Raw genomic sequence first — 21364 nt, 5'->3', positions numbered from 1 at the left:
TAAGCTAATTCAGTGTAATATTATTATTGAGATAAGTTATTCTACCTATCATTTTTTTTTTGTCTACTTTTGTCTACCATTCTCCAACACCATTAGATTAGAATCTCAAGAGGAGAGTGAATGAAAAATATTAGTTCAGATTGTGATCTAAGGTAGTGTTTGGTTCGGGAGAAATTTATTTTTACTAGGGAAATAGTTGGAAAGTGAGTTTGGTAGGAAAATGTAAAAAAAGTTGTTTGGTTGACCGAAATATTACCAGGGAAATTTATTTAAATATGCAAAATCTATGTTCGGGAGAAACTTTGCACCTGTTTTTTTACTTCCCCAGTTATCTCAAAATACCACATCTCAAGTGGTATTCTGTAACAGTGAATTTCATCCAAAAATCAATACAAAAGTCATTTTCCCATCTATCCTATTTGCCTGGTATTTTTTGAAAAAACCTGAACCAAACGTGGTATTTTTCAATATCCACTTACACTTTCTCATCAATCCCAAAATAAACCTTCAACCAAACACTACCTAATGATATTTTAAAGTGGTAGGCAAATGCAGGTAGAATAACCTATCTCATTATTATTTATGTAGTTCTTTCCTCTTTCCCTTGATTTTTCTTAATTAACCTCGATCAGCTTTTAGAGGATACCCTTTCATTACTGGGATGTATACATTTCATGCAATTACTTGGTTCCCAGCCTGTTCACATGATGTATAGTATAAAGGTAAAACCTGATGAAAGACCAAACAAATTATAACTGTAAAACAAAGCGTAGATAAACGCATGTCTCCTCTTTCATTGGCATCGTGTTGTTAACATTTTAGACAAACCAAGAGAAAAAGTCATTCCATCAATTTTGAACTCTTGTTGTCAAGTGTTAACCTTATATATCTAATCGTACAAAAATAGCTGGCTCTCCGTTGCATGTTGTGCTGAACATTATAATGTAGTGCTATTGCTATGACTAAATGCTCTTATAAATTATGTTTTTCCTCCTTTTCACAAAAGTGGACTTCATTAAACGACCACTTCAAAGAAAATAAGTTTATAAGTAAATGTTAAGTAATTACTTATATATAAATGTTTGAATTATCTAAAATTTAACAAGCAGGATTGTTTATATATTACTACTTTATCCAAATGTTATATTATAAACTTTCATTAATCAATGCTTGTTGGTCTGAGGAAACGGAGATTAATTCCTTAAGCATTTAGTCCTAGACTCAACTTCAAGATTTATGTGAAAACATTGATGGGAAAGAGGTTTTTGCTTTCAACGCCTGATCTTATCTTTGGAGATTAGTCTTTCACTTACTAAGTGCTGATATTTTGAAAATAAAAATAAAAATTCACATCGTATAAAAAAGTTATTTAATAATGTAAGTAATTAAGATTTATTATTTAAATAATTAAGTGGGAGCCTCCCTTATATATAGTTTTCAAAAGGATGCAAAGGGTAACTTTTTCCCCATTTCAAAACTTCTAACTCTAGTTGGGGAAAATAACATGAACTTTTTGCGTCAAAATGAACACAATATATCATATGCCTCCATGTACTACATAGTTTCCATCATCCAATGTTTGAATATAACTCCTGTAGCAATAGCAAAGCAAGGTGGATCTGTAGTTTGAAGCAGGATGCTCATTGCTTTGTTTGACTAAGTTCTATAAGTTCGTACAAAATGTTCTGATGAGATTCTTATCCAGCATGTCTTGTTGGAATGATGATGTAAGGGTTGATTTCAATCTAACTTATTGATGTAGATGTGGAATTGATGAGGTTCTCCTTCTTTTAATATTTTTTGCCTTCAATAATATGCTGTAACTGCCTTATAGAGAACAAGGTATGTTGCCACATTTTGTTAATTTCATACTATATATTCATGACGGAAATGATATATATTTGATAATATATATAAAGAAGACAAGGATTTCATTTTTGACATCAATACTGTGAAGCTATCATTGAAACTGTAAGTCACGATTAGAAAGTCACATTTGATCGAAATAGATATAGATTTCATAACTTAATTAACAGGAGATTGTGGCATTGTGATGTATATATATATAGGAAAAACATTTTTTCATATTGCATAAGGATTCAATTCTCATGTTGTGACCTTTCGATTTACGTGTAATTTTTTTTTTTTTTTTTAATAAATATGGAGTTCACCACTAGTTGAGTCACAACATGAGAATTCAATTCTCATGCAATATAAAAAAATCAAATCTTATTTATATATATATATATATATATAAAAGCACATCATTTTTATCTCAATGCTTGCTTTTTGATTTCTATTATATTATTTACTTTTGACTGATAATTAACTCATAATTTGCATGTAGTCAGAAAAGAAACGTGATATGAGTATATTTTAACCTGCGCTCCACTCAGTGTGCTAGTTTTCTTTCTAAGCTTCGAGCTTAGAATGCTATTTCTCTACAAATTCGACATTCCCCTTAATTAGAGAGCTTCTTTCTCCTTTTTTGAGATATAAGAAATCGTAAATTTTGTTTCTTTTATGGTAATAAAGAAAATAAACAAGTCATTAGGATTGATCTAGTAGAGAAGAGTTTAGATAGATTGTATAAGATTGTAGGGTCAAATCTCAATATCACCATTATATAAAACAATAATAATAAACAAGGGTTTGATGTTTGTCCTTTCAAGGACATAAGTTATATCATTTTAGGAGAGAGATAGACACAAGGAATAGAAATTATGAAGGAGAAAGTGCGTGGTTTATTTTTAATTTAAATTTTAAATAAAAAAATATTATTTTATGTCTATCTTTCTAAATAACACAATTTTATATCATTTAAAATGACAAACCCTTCTCCCAATCAACAATGATATTTACACAATCATCCAAGACAAATTATTATCTGTACAAAGCCAAAAATTCCAAATGAATTTGAGTAGTGGGCTAAATTGGCCACATTTTATGTCTTCTTGGCTATTATCAAGTGCGGGTTTTTGGTCCCTGTGTATTGTACGTTATGGTCCCAGTGTATGTCATGCTGCTAGGTGTATATGCGGCAGACATGCAACTCAAAGGACTGTCTTGGGACCCATGCACAAGATCTCCTTGGACAGCAAAATCAAACCTATTTTCAGAAAATTATAATAAAAGCCTTTTTTATATACTTTTATTTTAGTTCGGTTTTTCATGATATAATTTAATTAGTTTCATCTGATTTATACGACATTGGTATAATTTTTTTTTTATCAGTACAGTATTTCATATCTATTAAATAAAGATAAATAATCGTTAAATATTTGATATTTTTAATTTAATAATATACTTTATCAGACAAATTTATGCAGTATAAGATAAATTAAAACTAATATGATTTTATTATGCATAATATACATTTTACAAATTTTTAATTTAACAATGAATTGGATAGGGAATTTATATCATTAAAAAGATTTACTAAAAACTTATAAAGGAAAATTTTCACTTTAGTGTTCAACTTTTTATTAGAATGCATGTGAATATTTATTTACATGGGTTTATTAACGTGTGCCGTTAGCTCACATGTTAAGAAATTAAAAATAATATTTATTAATTTTTAGTAAATCATCTTATCGACTGAATAAAAAATATTAAAGACTAATTAAAATTTTATTTTAAATTTCTTAATTCTATTTCATAAGAACACACATTAAGAAAACCTATTTACATTGTTATATAATATATAAGACTTCTAAATACATTTGAATAATCATAATAAAAATCTTGCATACTCATTGAATTTCATGTATATAATTATATGTGTGTGTGTGTGTGTGGGGGGGGGGGGGGGGCACGTTGTAACTGTGAGCAGGTCTAAATATCAAAAGCTTACACAGTTCATAAATCATTATGAAACTCTCATAGGACTTTATGTCCTAGTCCACTCATTTTGATGCCCCTTAGGTTCTGATCTCTGATAATTTCTTCGGTGTTACTTTTAGTGTATTTTTTCATTTATAATATAACACATATATTAATTTTTGTTAAATTACTCTTTTATCTGATATTAAAATAAATTATTTAATAAAAATAAAACATGTAATGAGTGAAAGATACATTGAAAACTGTATATGTAACACTGAATAAATTTTGCTGATCTCTCCTCTCAATCTCACTGTATTCCTCCATGTTCTCTCTGACCCAACTCTCGCCTCAAAAATCTATCAATCAGTTTTTTTTTTTTTTTAAAAAAAAAAAAACTATCAATCCCTCGTCTTCAGCGCTATGTTGTCCTTATTTGAAGTTTTCTCCAATGTTCTTTGATGCGGATTCGGCGATGAAATATGTGTCGATGTAAAAAATTTCAAAACACTCACTTCGTCTCCTACAACTACAAGTTGCGGGGAAAACTTTTTTTTTATACAACTTTTTATCCTTTTAAATGGTATAAATTGTATCATTTTAAAGGAAATAAGTTATGTTCTTTTAGCTATTTATAATACATAATTATAATATTAAAATTATATTTTTTTCACTTTCTACATCAGTCAATAACTTTTGAAGAGAGAAAAAAAGTACAACTTTAATATTATAATCAGCTTATATAATGATTCAAAATTCGAGTCCCAGAAGATACAGTTATGTGAGTACATAGTTATAAAGTATTAAAATGATATAACTTATATTCTTTAAAATGATAAATCGTTTTCCCCAAGTGGGAACAGTAAGAATAATGTTGCTGGAAAAATAAATTAAGTCCGGCTTACCCCTCGATAATTATGCAACAATTTATTTTTTTATGTGTTTTGTAATTGGCCCCACTACAATGTGTATGTGGTAGCACCCTTCTCCCATTGCATGACAAACAAAAAGCCCTTAATTATTTATAGGCTTTAATATTTTTACCATGAATATAAATAAATTATCTATATTCAGTCTTAAAATAACGTCGTTTTGTTTGAAAAATTAAAAAATTATAATGAGAAAGACTATTATAACCTATAATTACAAAAATACCTTGATTTCCACCCCGAAACGACATCGTTTTGAACTCAATGTAAATAACTTATTTATATTGACCGCAGAAAAATCGAACCCTTATTTATATATAACAAATTGATAAACGTTTTTTCCTCGCAAAATACAAGTATAACAAAATATATATATATATATATATATATATATATATATATATATATATATATAAGCACTAAATTTGGACACCCGAATAAAAAGTTATAGCTTTCCAAAATTTTATTGTAAAATTTTCAAAATTTTGTAATGCAAATGGGTTTTTTGATACCCACAACCACAAAGCTCCTACTCAGTCCCTAGAGTCAAATCCAATATTATGAGTATATGATTATAGAAACTTGTTTAATCCAAAAAATCTCGTGAAAAAAATTTTAATCGGAAAATTTCGGAAGGCTATAACTTTTGACTTGGGTGTTCGAATCAGATACTTTTTTTTTATTTCACATAACTTTTTGATAGCTACGCGTTGGCAAATTCTTGCGAGGAATTTGGTCACCATTTACTCGAGACAGGACCCATATACGCATATACTCGAGTATATGGTGTCATACTCGAGTATTAAGGTCATGTACTCGAGTATTTACTTTTCCATGCAATATACTCAAGTATAAAGATCTTGTACTCGAGTACATAGCTCGGTCAATGGTCAAACAGAAGGGTGGAATGTTTTGGAACGGGAGCAAAGTAATATTTTTTAATTTAATTAGGGGCACTATAGTCAAAATGGCTAAGATTTTGGCTCAAATTCAAAAAACCCTTCCAATTACGAGTTATTTGTAGAAAATCTCTCCATTTTTTGAGATTTAAAGAGTCTTATTAACAAATTTCAAAACAAAAGATTTTCTGCAAATAAGCCATAGAGGATATTTATTGAATTTTAGCCTAAGATTTTAAACGGATTATATTACTTATGTACAATCATCTCTCTGACAAGTTAAAAAGGTGAAATAAATCAATTACAAAGATGAGCCCATCAAGAATATTTAGCTGAAAAGATCAAGAGTTTGTGTAACTTTGCTACAGTTAATAAGTAATAATCTCGTGCAAAGGAAAAGCAACAATCTCAATTATAGCACATCTAGTTTTGATGTATACATTGCTGAGAAATTCCAAGGTAGACAGTGGAATAACTAAGTGCAAATGAAAACGACATTCAGTACTTGTATGGTTTATGTACAACAATTAACCGTTGGCTGGATCCATTGTCATAAGGTGTACTAGGTTCAACTACATTTCTTATAAAACCGCAATTACGTATCTTAGAGCGAACAGGGTTTGTTCAGCGAATTTCATAGTAGACTGTAAGCAAAATCTCACAAGTGCTTGCAACTCAAAATCTAAATAAAATTGCGCCTCAATCAAGCACTAAAATAAATAGTATTGACAAGAACTTTAGAGACCTTACTATACTATGGAAAATCGTAAGAAACAAAATCCCTCAAGCGAAAAAGCGTTGAACAAAAATGTGGGGTGAGTTTGTCAAGACTTCGAGTAAAGAACGAATGTCCTGCTACCTAAGAGGAGCACCAGAAAGGATGGGACCTTGGATCGCCGAACTACCCTTTCTTATTGCCGGAATACTAAGGGAACGTTTTCTCAATCTGGCTTTGCCAGATGGTGACAGTCTCCGTTCACTCTTTTCCATAAGGAAAGAGGAATAAGAGCACAGGGTCTCTGGCACTGGCTCACTTCTAGTTCTAATGAAGAGATCCAGATTTTGACGATACTTATTCCCTTGCAACTTAGTTCCGAACTCCCCGGGAACAGCAACAACCTTATCCTTTAACTCCTCATCGTCATCTGACCAATAGCCATTTTCCAGCACATCTTGCATTGCTAGATCATCATACTCTTCGTCAGATTTTGTAGATTCCTCATCAACTGAGCCTACCTGTACAACAACAAAATAAAAATTAAACATGACCCAAAACATAGTTTCATACCATAACAACTCAATTAAGCTCTGCCATTTGCAAAATTTCACAAATGTACGTGCCTGGAAAGGCAACTGAGTCATTCACTGCCAATCGTCAATTTACTGACTGTGCTAGCATGGGCAGTACCAAAGGCAACCCAAAAGGTTTGGAACTCTACTCGCGTAAATTTCATCACATATTCAGACATTTCAACTAGGTAAATCATTTAAGCCAATACACAAGTCTACCTCCTCATGGATATGTTTGTCACCATCGTCACTGAAATCATCATCACTGCCCACCTCTAGTTGATCATCAATCTCTTCATCACTACCATGCACTGAAAGCTCCTCCTTGAGCTAAAAAATTATACCAAAGAAAAATAAATAAATGAGGGAATTAATTTCATTAATGTCAATTTTTTCCCATTTGACATTAATAAGCCATTAATTTTCATGTTGAACAGAGACCAACAATACTTTCAAGTTTACCTCCTTCGCGGGTACATCAGACAGCCTTGGTGAACTACAGCATGAGGATAGATATCTACTACCCGTATCAGTCCCATCAGCTCTTGATTCATCAACACTTCCAGCACGACTAGTGCCACCGTCACTGGGCCATGCACTGATTCCATACAAACCAAACTGAAGGTTTACAGGTTCTGCCTTGCCAATCCGCAACGGTCCATACATTGGATTTCCAATTCCATTCTCTGGTCCATAACCCAATATAGGCTTCCCAGTACTGTCAACTGCATTAACTGGCCAAGCCTTTGCCACAGACCCATCAGTATTTACAAGAGCCATAAGATGCCTTGAAGAACCTTGCCTCTGGATCAATTGGAACATTCCTTTTGAGCTCAAAGAATTGGCAGCACATTGATTTCTATATTCCTCATCCACAACAGTTACAGTATTTCTAATAGGATCATATAGTTGTTCCCCAGCTTCCCGCTTACGAAGACAACTGAAGACAGTAGCATGGATGGCTGCCACACTCTTATCAACATTTGTATTGTTTATTTTGGGAACTAAATGCTTGTCAGCCCGTTTACAGAGATAATCCTGGATTGTTCTGATATTTCGGATATACTTTACATATTTGTTTTTAGCTGGGTCCAGCGTCATATACTTCGCACGTACAGCAAAACGTTCCATGTGCTTATCCTCATTTGTAATGTATATCATGAAAGGTATGATTGAAGGATGTTTCTTCATAAGCCCCATCTGAATGAGATCAAGTTAGGGTTGTTATGTAAAGATGAAAATAACACATAATTGACATACAAAAGGAAAGAAGAAACACTGAAGGATCCAATAAAGAAAATCAGACATACAACAAAGTTGAGGCTCAAGTGAACACCCTCAACAACAACAGACTCTTTTCGTTCTTCCCAGGCAGTGATTAACCTATCAAGACTGTCAATCACCATCTCACTCTGTGCCTTAAATCCTTCAACAGCCATTTGTTTTGCATTTAGCAGTTCAGTAGTACCAGAGCCAACCTCCATCGTCCGAATATCAGATTTACTACAGTTATGACCCTCGGTTACTTCATCCATTGGAATCGAATGTGACACACCAGCCAACTTTTTCGCTTTCCTTCTGGCCTTTGCATCTGCAACAGCAACAGGATCCAAACACTCGCCCGCATGGTAGGTAGAGGCCCATAACAAGGGGTTTTCCTTCTCGTTAGCAAAACTTCTCATCATGTGCCTAATAGAATCAGTTGATACCACTGTTGTGATTCCCAACCTACTACCCTGAAGTTAGGATATAAATAATACTGAAGTTATTGAACTGTAAGATATAAATGGTACTCATTTTCAATTTCATTATTCTCTACAAGTTACATATCCTACCACAAATTAGGTAAAAACTGGCATTACATAATTGTAATTGCAAAAAGACAACAACTTCTGTATGCAAAGATACCAGCAATGCAGACAATGTGGATTTGCCACAGCCACTAGTGCCACACAACAGTACTGTCACAGATTCCTTCCGTTCTCGGATCCTGCCACCAAACAAAATAATCACACATACAAGAGGGAAAATTGTACTGTATTTTACAAGATTTCCTCCTCACAACCAATTATAAGTGTAAAATTTAACTAAAATTGTAGTGAGTTACAAATGCTAATATTAAAACTCAGCAATTTCACCCAGAAGGGAAAAAGGTTTTCTACAAAGGAAAAAACATGAACGGACATTCTGTCTGTCTAGATTTTGTTGTTAAATAGAACATAAGTAGAGTCAGAAAATATTTACAATAAAACAAACACCAGAAATAATGTGAAATTGTTTAACCCGGCAACTACAATCAAAACAGCTTGCACATCATTTAAAAAATTGAGAGATCAATCATTCTCCCTTCATTAAGATTCTTGAAAATCAATCCAGATTCCACATAAAATAAAAAGGCTGTTATTTCAAACATCAGAGTGTGACAGCAATTTAGAGATGAGTTGCAGAGTATATTCAGAGGCAACATTAAAAAAAATTGTAGCAGCATATCTTGGGATACCATATGCTTTAAACACTGATTCTGATTGCTCTTTCTGCATATAGATTCCATGTTAATGGCTAAAAATTACACCTAGCTTGATCCAGACAGATATTAAAAGGAATGTAGTTGTGTGAACATGATAGAGCTGTAAATTCAAGCATCTAAATGCAACCAGGTGAGGATACACTCTTTATTTTTCCATGACTATGATGAGGGGGCAAAAAAGCATAAGAATTTAAAATGGAAGCAATTTTGTCATCGTAAAAAGCATCTTTACATCTTTCCACAAACGCTATAAAAAAATATTTCTTTTCTGCTTCTACTTTTTCTTCCTAGAAGAAGCATCAATTTCTTACTTCAAAAGCAGATTTTATGCTTCTGTTGTCACAAAAGCATTTTATTTATAATATGACAAATAACAGATATGGAATTGAAAATGTATATGAATGTAGACTAATGTTGCTAGTCAATAAAAATCTTGACCATAAAAAATCCATCCATGGCAAACCATCTCTAACCATATCACTTCAGATTCCCTTGCATCAGAGCAGATGCTACAACCATAGTCATTTTTTCCTTCTATTCCAGTTAATGTAGATCAAAATAGTTGCCATAAAGATATAATCGATACCATCCGTACCTGCAGGCTAGCATCAAGTCTGCTCTCTGGTTGGGACCCAAATACTTGTACTCAGCCAGAGCATCACAGACAATATCTAGAAAACTTTCTCTCCGAATAAATGCAGTAGTACGCCTTTTGTACAACTCAAATGGTACACTCTTACTTCCACAATCTTTCCCTAAAAGTAAAGGGTTGCCTAAGTCTGTTTTACCCAGGCAAAGGGCAGCTTCATGGCAATCTTTTCTCACAATATTTTCCTTAGGAGCATCAAGATCTGATAAAATCATTCCTTCAGGCTGCAAAGCATTAGTAGAACTCCCACTCCTTGTGAGTTCAAACACTCTTTGGCTGATCTGATAAGAGGAAAACATAGTCAAATAACATAATACAAAAGTTCAGAAAAAGACATGTTTAATAGAAGGGGGAGATTATACTTACCAGTTACCACCTCTTACCACCAATCTTGTTATCATTAGATCAAAATCAAATCAACGGTTATAAAATGACATCAAGTGAGAATCATTAATTTGATTTTGATCCAATGATAACAAGAATGGTGGTAAAAGGTGGTAAGTATAACTTATCCCTTAACGGAAATATGAGGACTAACTTTCAATTAAAGGTAGTTTAGACATTAAACATTACAATTAAATTGGTAGATGCCATATAATGACCACTAACCGTATTATTTATAGTATAAACCAATTAAAAAAAAATCATTTATCAAGCATTCCTTTGCATTATAAGTAACTTTAAAGCAACGTAAATTTCCCTTTATAGCTTGACATAACCCACTTTTGTCTATTGAAGTGAGTAATATTGTAAAAAAAGATCACAATCGAGCCACAATAATTACTCAACCATGAAAACTCGTGTTAATTGCAACATCTTTCCCTAAAAGATAATAAATTAATAACAAGAAGATTGGAGAAAAAGATGAACTCGGTATGCTTATTAAACCCTTCCATAGCTTTACGAAGCACACATCAAATATTGTTGTCGTCATCTCCATAGGCACACACAACATACGGAGACCAGATAATAAAATAGATCACAGTCCAAACGACGAAAAAACACCATCAAAGTTAACAAAATAGCGCTTGTTCACATTGATAACACAACTAAAACGTTTCAACAGTTTCAGATTATTCAGATAATAAAGATACAACACAAGATATACACATCAACCAACTAAAATACTCGCTTATCAAATCACAATGATCGATCAAGATGAAACGAGAAAATTTAAAAATAGATATCATGTAACTAAATTATTGAATAGAATTTGAACAACATATGCATATATGAGTTACCTTGAAGGCATGTCGCGCTTTACATCCCATCAGCTGCAGTGTACTCTGCAGAACAGGACGTGTATACCGAAACGACTCTTTCCCTTTGTCTTTCTTCTCACCTTCGTCCACCACCACCATGTACAGTATTTTCCCCACCTCAGCCATCACTGTAAATGATCCAGATTCAGCAATTTCATTCACGAAAAAATAAAATAACAGGATCGCACTCATGCAAAGAACAACAAGCAAAATCAGCACTAACTTTCACCGCGTGAAAAAGCCACTGGCGAACAAAAATGGCAAGGTAAAAATACTTTCCGACATTTATGCCGTGAGGTAACCGCATTGAAAGGAAAATGCAAAGAGAAAATAAAAAAATGCAACAACGGTGAGAGAGGATCACTCGACGGAAACCTGGAGGAAACGAAAGCGATCGAACGGAGTGTTGATGGATCAGAGAGAGAGAGAGAGAGAGAGAGAGAGAGACGACGTTAGGGTTTGTTGGAAGCGTTAGGATCCGCCATTCTGTTTCCGCGAGTGCGATTGGGAAATCTCAGCATTCTCGTTCACCTGTGTTTCACGCATCTCATTCTAACCTTCCAAACCCAAAGAAAAAAAGAAAAGAAGACCAACGAACTTCCCTCTCTTTAACGGCGCTTTCTCGCTCTAAAACAAAAAATGCAGGGTACGAAATGACGGATTTAGCCTTTGGAGTTAGAACTATACAGCAAAAGCGTGAAGGTGCGGTTTGGAATGGAACCCTAGGGAACCGTGTTCTTTGATTTTATACTTTATATTCCCGGGATGACCGCAACTGGGTCCCACGCACGGGGATCAAGGATGGCAGGCCCTGTGATTTTGCCTAAACTGAGGGGTCACTTTCCATCGTTAATCAACTATAATTGCTTGAGCTCGAGGTCCATGCGACGTGACATCAGATTTTAAAGGATTTTCTTTAGTTGTTGTTATCCTGTTTCTGAAAAGATATTTAGCTCCTTCTTTTCTTTATAAAGATATTTATTAAAGGGGATTAATTTTTTCATTTTACCTTTGAAAATTTTCTCATGCTAAATATTTAATAAATAAGTGGAGTCTACAAAAAAAATAAAGATGAAACTCACCTTCTTTTTTTTTTTGTAAATTGAAACTCACCTTTTAATTATGTGTGTAACATAAGAATCTTTTCTCATGTAAAATGAAAAAAGATTAACCCTTTATTAAATTGGAATTCCATAGGTAAAATATCAATTTAATTTCATTTTCTGAAAAAATGTCAACGTAATTTCAACAAAGATTTATCGCCTATTTTTCCTCGATGAAATTTTCAAAAGTTGACTTGCTATTTACGTAAATAAACGTGACAATAATAGTGTATTGAATTGAAATTATGTGTATCTTTATTTTGATATTTTTTAGGCTAAATATTTAATATTGTTATTTAATTACACAAGGAGATGATAGAGAGAAAATAGGATCAAGATCTTTTACACTTAATAAAAACGATTTTATTTCTCTTATATCATATAAGAAAAATTTTATTTCCTACACATAAAACAAATAACAAAAAATTATAATGTGTTAATCATAAAAAATAGTTTATTTTATAAGAAAATAAATTTAAATATAATTGCATTTTTATTTCCTACACATAAAACAAATAACAAAAAATTATAATGTGTTAATCATAAAAAATAGTTTATTTTATAAGAAAATAAATTTAAATATAATTGCATAAAAATGCAACATTAAATTTATAACAATATTTACCAAAAAAAAAAAAATTTCTAACAACACCTGCATGAGATTTTGCTGAACTCCATATGATCCCATTGGTAAAGAACAACTTCCGCGATGAGTCACACATATCGTAAGATGAACGCCACACACATCGTAACCACCCCCCCCCCCCCCCCCCCTTCCTTCAAAAGAATCTAATATATTATTGTAGGGATAAGATACTGTGACAATCAAATAATGTTACTACCAATGTTACTATCATATCTTAACTGTTGATTTCGTCAATCAACAGTTATCATTTTTCAAATCAAACTCATTAATTAATTATTAATTTGCAATAAATGATAACCGTTGATTGGCGGAAATCAACGGTTAAGATGTGGTAGTAACATTATTTGGTTGTCACAATATCCTATCCCATTATTATTGTATTACATAAATGGATTCTCTTATTTGAAAAAAAATGATTATATGAGAAGATCATGAATTTGGATTCTCTAATATAAAAAAGTGATTATGTGATCATGTTATTTGATCACAATCACTTGATTGATAATGAGATAAGAGAGAGAAAATTATATGATTTTTAAATAAGTGATTGTGATCAAATAACATGATCACATTACTACTTTTTCACATGAGAGAGTTTACTCCCGAAGATCATAATCATATCAATGGTTATAATTTTATAATTATCTATTTTAATTTTGGAATAGGTAGGATATTGTAACAACCAATTAGGGTTACTATATTAAATATGAGAAATCATAACTATACAAAGGTGGAAATAAATATAAAGTATTAAATATGGGGAATCATAACCATACAAAGATGAAAATAAATATAACCGTTGGATCAACATAATCGATTTTACGGTGAAATTGATTGGTAGTAACCTTAATTGGTTGTTACAATATCCTACCCCTTTAATTTTTTTCTCTTTTCCTTTATTAATATTGATCCATCTTTATATGATTATGATTTCTATATGACCATGTCATTTTTTTTTCACATGAGAGGATCTATATCCACCATCTTACCTATATCCCACCAATAAAAAAGGAACAGTGACTAATGTGACCACGTTTTTGGCATTTATATACATAACTGTCACGCTAACAGTAAAATTTAACAGACTATCATGCGAACAAGTATCCTATATGAAGGTAATTCTGTTCGGAACATATCCAAGATTAAGGTTTTAAATTCCTTCTAAAGATGATACTGGAGAAGATCGAACAGATGCTCTCATCTTCACCTACTCAGCTCCTATGCACTAACTAAGTTACCATCATTTGATGAAATTGTAAGTTTAAAACTCAATGCTACTATTGTTTTCAAAAATAAAATAAAATGAGGGTCATATTACCAAAAAATAAAATAAAATGGAGGTCAATATGACCTGACCATAGTAAGATAATAGAAACTTATTTGCATGACACAAATGTAATCTGATGCTTTGCTTATCAAATTTCGGGCCGTTACAGTCCCTTCTAGTTCTAATGATTGGGTTACGTTAGAAAATAAAAGAATTGTTTCATGTAATTTTGGTGAAAAGAAAAAAGTCAAAGAAACGGAGGGAAGAGGAAGGAATCCAAGCATTGTCTTCCGCTGAATCCAAGAATTGTTTCTAGCGTTGAATACACTGCTTTTTGGCCATTTTCTGACGAGTTTCAAAGAACTAATCGTCGTTAAATTTTATAACACACATTAGGAACAAAACCTATACAATAAACTTGAAGTATGATATGATGAAAGGACGCCTACGCAATAAACTTGAAAAGGACGTCCTTGCATATCCATTTTTCTCTTAATCCTTAAAAAAGTGAGCAGCTCGTGATTGCCTACTAAAATTTTAAAAAGGTACTGGAAGATGGAAATCGAAATAATTCAACTCAAAAATTTAAATTAAGTGAGATTTTTTAAATGATTTATACTATTTTTTAATATGTCCCCTCATACTAAGCCTATTAGACTTGAAGCTTAAAGAGTGAACAATGCACATGCTCACTTACTTGTACTAAAAAACTTCACAAGACTTGATTTCAACTCAAAAACTTAAATTATCAGTGATAGCATTTTCAATAACTTATAATAGGGTTCACTTTTTCTGCCGTTACTGCAGATAAGTTATCTACAGTAAATCTAATACGATGTCGTTTTGGGCAGAAATCATGGTATTTTTGTAATTTTAATTTATTTTAGGGTTATTATAATCTTTATAATTATAATTTTTTAATATTTCAATCCCAAAATGACATCATTTTGAAAATAAATATAAATAACTTATGTGCAGTAATTGCAGAAATATTTTTCTCATTATAATATTATCTAATACTACTGCCTCATCATTAATCTAGTGAAGGCATTAATTTGATACCGGTTAGTAGGGGTATTCATCAACCGATCCAAACCGATTCAAACCGCGGTGACCGAACCGAAAAACCGATAACCGAATAAACCAAAAATCGAAAAATCGAAAACCGATTAAAAACCGCAAATTTTAATTGGATTGGATCGGTTTTTGGATGGGTTGATGAAAACCGATCCAATCCAAACCGATCCAATATATTAATTTCCCTCTACCTGCTTGGGTATTTCCCTAATCATAGCCTAAAAATTTCTAAACCCAAGACCCATTAACCCATCAACTAAACCCAAGAAAAAATCTAGTCATATCTCATCAACAAAATTTTATCTTTGTAGAGCTTCATATCTCATTGCCAAAATTTAAAAAATTATATTATAGTTTACTAATGCTTTTGTATTTCAAAAAAAAAAATTACAAAGCCAATATATACAAAAGATATTATTTGTACAATAATCATGAAATAAATTTTAGGATTTTCAAAAAACCAAAAACTGATCCAATTTAAACCGAAAAAAATTGGATTGGATCGAATCGGATTTGAAAAAAAATCAAAACCGAAGGGATAATTATATGATCAAACCGAAGGGATTGGATCGGATGATTTTTGCTTCTAAAACTGATCCAATCCAAACCGCGAACACCCCTACCAGTTAGAGCAATGGCCTTTACCTCTAGCCATTGTCCACCATTGGTTGATACGGAATTTATTCTTAGCTGAAGTACTTACCTGCCTATTTTACTTTCGCAAGTCGAACTTGCATAACTTTTCTTTATCCCCCGATTTGGAAAATAAGAAGTGTCAAATAACGTAGCAACAAGAACCACGAAGCCCCAAACATTGACAAATCTAATGGAGGATATACGAAAAAGCAAGAAAGGTAGGTAGCCATAAAAGAGGAATTTTATTCCAAGACACTACATTAGCGGCTTTAATTTTAATGGATGTCCCTTCACTGTTTTTCTCTCTATTTTCATTTCTCTTAATGCACTAAAAGTTACTTATAAACATAAAGCGATAAACTAGCATCATGTCATCATATAACAGGTGAAAAACAAATTTTTCGTGTTGACACAAAACAATTACCAGACCTATAATTTGTAAAAAAAAGAAAAAAACAAAAACAAAAAGCGCGGAAATCCATCTATCAGCACGACAACTTTTTGTTTTTATGTAACATTACATTCATTTAACCCAAACATAAATTAGGTCAAACATATTTTAATAAAAATTCTTATAATAAAAGCTCTTTTTTATAATGAAGAAAAAAGTTAAAAATTCTTAGGAGGAGCTTTTTTTAAAGCTCTTATATATTTTTCTTAAATTGTATGCTTATTTTTAAAATAAAAAGTTATAGAAATAGACAGAGATAATTTTCTTGAAATATGTGTTTTTAAATAACTTTTAAGCTGATTTTTTTATATAATTACCAAACAACTTTTGACTTTTTATTTTAAACTCTCTTTTTTAGCTTTACCTTATAAATAAATAACTTTTGGATTAAAAAAATAAGATCCAAAGAGACTCTTAATTCTGATTACTTTTGTTAATGGTTTTCCTTTTATTCGAGTGGAAAAGCACACACTTGGATTGGATGCCTCCTATTTTCAATGTAAAACAGTAAAAGTGGGCCTGTTGTGACTTGTGGACGAGGGTTCGAATCCGAAATTTCCATTTACGATTGGTATATTTTGAGGGGAAAAGATTAATCCAAAACGAGTCTGTATATTATAATGCAATGTCTCAACTTATTGTTCGATGATCGGTAATGTGATAATGGTATTAAGTGCCACCTTTGTTTAATTCAATTATGATTAAAATTTAGAACAATTAAGATATAGATCCAAGTTTAAATTTTCAAATGTGTAATACAACTAATCTAATTAAAATATTATAAATAACTCAACTGATAAATTTGACAAAAATTCAACGAGAATACGTGTTTTTCAAAAAATTTAGAGGTGGGTCATGCTTAAAAAAGAAAAAGAAAACTGATTTATTTAAAATTTTAGTGTATGAACAAAATACATTATGCCCTTGGTCCTTATAATTTTATAAAGTTTGTTTAATATAACACCTTTATAATTTTCAATTCAAATCCAATTAAGCCCTTATGATATCATCTCCACAAGAAATAAAAAATGATACATTAACAATATTGGCTGCCGACATTTTTTTTTGGGATTAACTAATGTGATAATATATTTTTTTACATAAAAATTGCATAACACAATTAATATATGTATATAGGAATAAGTTATATTTACAAATTTAAAGTTTACAAACTACACTATGTACTATAAGTAGTACATGCTTAAGTAATATGTAACATACATAGTAAAATTTATAAGAATTTATAAACTTTGAGTTTGTAAATAAAACCATTCACATGTATATATGTCACTTAGAAGAAAGAAAATAAAGTCAGGGACTTATGGACGAAGACTACAAGAACCAAAATTTTATTTAACCTTTCTAAAATTAAGAAACGATGATCGTGTCAATAAGTACATTCAAACATTACAACCCTCACTCTCTTTCAATTTTCTACACAAAACTGTTCTTTGCCGGTAACCAAAAACAAAAATGATATATAAATCAAGGGAATACTAGTCTCCTGTGGAATAATATTTCATGCCATAAACATAAAACATGTGAGGTCTACTTATTTATTTATTTTTTAAAGAATAAGTTTCACATATTTTATGTCTAAGATATGAGATATTAGTCTTCTAAGACTAATATTTCCAATAAATCAAATGGTAAGCCCTTGTGGGGAAGCGACCACAGGAGCCTTAAGCTTAGGCTTTTCCACCATGATGGCCTGTGTGGTCAAGACCATTCCAGCAAATGAAGCAGCATTCTGTAAAGCACACCTTGTTACCTTAGCAGGGTCAATGACTCCAGCCTCCATTAAATTCTCGTACATATCTGTCATAGCATTGTACCCAACCTTCCATTCACCATTCTTTATTTTCTCCACATTAACTTCACCTTCAATTCCAGCATTTATAGCAATCAATGCTGCAAGATCTTTCAGTGCCTAAATGTGAAATGTAAATATAAGCATGGGTAGCAGTGTTAACGGGCCAAGCCGAGCTTTGGTCTTAAAAGGCTAAGTCTGTGTTTAAATGTGTCGACCTTACCAAGCTTGTTACCTGTTATGAATATAATTATCGGCCTGTGACCTGCCTTATTTACAAAAAATAAAAGTTTAATTTAGCCTGTTAAAAAAAAAGATAACAAAAATCTATTCAAACAGAATATATAATCAACAACAATAGTAATTCCATAAATATTCATAAATTCAATGTATATCCAAACAACATAATATAGAACAAAACCATTCAAAAAGTCTGTTTAACTAATAAAATAAGGGTGAAATAGATTGAGAGGAGAGAGAGGGCTACTACAAATAGTAAAAAAAATATAAATAAAAATAAAAATTAATATACTAGGACAGCCTGTGAGGCTCCAAAGCCGAGCTTTTGAATTGGAGCCTGAGGCCTTTTTACTAAACGAGCTTTTATACAAGTCCAAGTCTGGTTCCAACAACCAATATTAGGCATGTAAGCTCGGGCCTTCACGAGCCGAGCCAAAAGCCCCTGACTCGTTTATCACCCCTAAGCATGGGTAACTTCTTACAATTTCATTGAATCACATTGAGAAAAGTATAAATACAAAATGTAACAATCTAAACGTCAATACACTGACAAATATTTTATTTTTTTTGGTTTCTCAAGGTATCCTTCAGCCTGCAGCCGAAGACAAATCCTTTCGAAGCGGGAGATCACATTAAGTGGGTAAACCTCTCCCAACAAAGTCTTTTCCATACACACGTCAAGGATCGAACCCCTGTCAACATGCTTAAGCAACCCAGCTATCTACCAACTATGCTGGGCTTTGTTGGTCACCGACAAATATTTTAGCATTTGGACTCGTTGATATTATAATTGGGCATCATTATCTTACTATATAGAAAGGAGAACCAAACTTTTGAAAATTAGCTGAGGTGTCGCATTCTCCTTAAATCTCAGCTTTCTGTTCACACTAGAGGATGTTTTGAAAACTTACTTCTTTTCCATGTAGTGAACAAAATATGTATGTTTGAATTTCTGTTCACACTAGAGGATTCTTTCCGTTTTAATGTAAAAAAAAACTTTTGAAAATTAGCTGAGGTATCGCATTCTCCTTAAATCTCAGCTTTCTGTTCACACTAGAGGATGTCTTGAAAACTTACTTCTTTTCGATATAGTGAACAAAATATGTATGTTTGAATTTTTGTTCACACTAGAGGATTCTTTCCGTTTTAATGTAAAAATAGCTGAATCATTAAAACAGGTGAGTGATTTCATTTCAAAATTCAAAATTTTAAATCAGCTGACTCATTAGGTATTTTTGGGAGTTAATTAAGATCATAACGGTTAAAATGTTTTGAAATTTTCTATGTATTCATTGCATGTATAAAGACGATATTTGGTGTTGCTTTTGCCTTTTGGTCTGCATCACTGCTACGAGCATTTTGTATCTTCTTTGGTCCATTTCTCTACTCCTCCAATGTATTCAATGTCCTCAAAATATGACTTCGTAAATGATCTTAATCCGACGAAAGAAGAGTGAAGGATTAAAGTGCGTGTAGTTAGGTGTTGGAAGGTTCCCAGTTTTAATCAAAAAGATTTTGATGACAATGTGGATATGGTGTTGGTCGACGAACGGGTAATGTATTTTTTCTTTTTTTCAATGTTTTTATCTTTTCAGTAGCTCATTCTCGGTTTTTTTTTTTTTTTCGCTTTGTTGCGTGTTTTCATTTTATAGGGTGGAAGGAATCATGCTACGGCCAAGGGTACTTTGCAGGTTCGGAAGAAAATTCGTGAGGGTGATGCTTATTTTATAAAAAAATTTGGACTCGGGTTGAATACGGGTAATTTTAGGCCAACACGGCATGGATATCGTCTGTCTTTCAACTTGAGGACGGACGTGAAATCCATTGTTGATGCTACGATTCCTGAGCGTGATTTTGATTTTGCTGAGTTTGACGTTATTGAGAAAGAATCCTCTGACTCTCCTTATTTAATAAGTGATGGGATTGGTGTATTGTGTTATTCACTTTTAATTAAGATTTTGTATATAGGACGTAAGGCTGAAACCCATGTTATTTGTTGTGTAGACGTCATTGGTTTGCTGTCTAGAATTGGGGAAGTACGTGAACATGTCATCTCTGGTAGGAATATAAAAATGGTTGTCGTGGAGCTTGACAACCTGAGGTATTTATGTTATCTATATTTCTGATATTATTGTAATGTAATTTCTTATGTGTTTTTGAATTTAAAGAGAATGGGATTTTACATCATTTCTTATGTGTCTTTTGTTTCTATATCATGATAGGGGTCAGAAACTTGAATGCACTTTGTGGGAGTCATACGTAGACGAGGTCCAAACTTTCTTAGCAAAGAATCAGAGTGCTCAAAATGTTATAATACTTCAGCTTGCAAGGATAAAGGATTTTAGGGGTACTTTTTTTGTGATTACAATTCTCATTTTTTATTTATTTGTTTTGCTGTTTTACTTTTTCTTTTATTTACGTAGCATTTTTTTTCAGGAAAGATTGGAATAGCTAATACAAAGTATACGACGAAAATTCTTTTTGATTCCAATATACCTGAGATCGTAGAGTTCAAAAAAAGGTGGGCTACCGTGAGAAATTATGAGGCATTTCTTTTGCTCTATTCATTCATTCTTTTATATATTTTTATATTCCAGGCTTTCCGGTGATCTGATGCAAAGTAGTAAGATGTTGACTCAGTTGTCCAGCCCATATTCATATTCTTATGAAAATGATTTTCTCAAGGATACAGAGAGGAAATTTCTTACTGATATTAAGAATTGCATAGATGCTACTACTTGCATTACTTATGGAAC

At 32.1% G+C, this 21364-nt stretch overlaps 1 protein-coding gene across 1 annotated transcript; it reads right to left on the bottom strand.

Moving 5' to 3' along the window:
* Positions 1-6505: 6505 nt before the first annotated feature.
* Positions 6506-11504, bottom strand: LOC133301327 (P-loop NTPase domain-containing protein LPA1 homolog 2). The gene is made up of 7 exons (XM_061500956.1): positions 11358-11504; positions 10063-10397; positions 8849-8930; positions 8251-8676; positions 7403-8140; positions 7160-7270; positions 6506-6886 (listed from the first exon to the last, which is right to left on the bottom strand). Exons 1-7 carry the CDS (start codon positions 11502-11504, stop codon positions 6506-6508), a joined length of 2220 nt encoding a protein of 739 aa, XP_061356940.1.
* Between the last annotated feature and the right edge of the window lie 9860 nt (positions 11505-21364).

This window comes from Gastrolobium bilobum, unplaced genomic scaffold, assembly GCF_033153095.1.
Source record: "Gastrolobium bilobum isolate Gb01-03AN ecotype WA unplaced genomic scaffold, APGP_CSIRO_Gbil_v1 utg12879, whole genome shotgun sequence".
Taxonomy (NCBI): Eukaryota; Viridiplantae; Streptophyta; class Magnoliopsida; order Fabales; family Fabaceae; genus Gastrolobium; species Gastrolobium bilobum.
This window is presented reverse-complemented; position numbering and strand designations above follow the sequence as displayed.

What these genes read in the sequence shown, in the direction of transcription:
- LOC133301327 (XM_061500956.1), bottom strand. Translation starts at nt 11,504, where the DNA reads ATGGCTGAGGTGGGGAAAATACTGTACATGGTGGTGGTGGACGAAGGT. An exon ending in CCACATTGTCTGCATTGCTG is followed by an intron (nt 8,677 to 8,848) that starts GTATCTTTGCAT and finishes TCCTAACTTCAG; the next exon opens with GGTAGTAGGTTGGGAATCAC. An exon ending in ACTTGAGCCTCAACTTTGTT is followed by an intron (nt 8,141 to 8,250) that starts GTATGTCTGATT and finishes GATCTCATTCAG; the next exon opens with ATGGGGCTTATGAAGAAACA.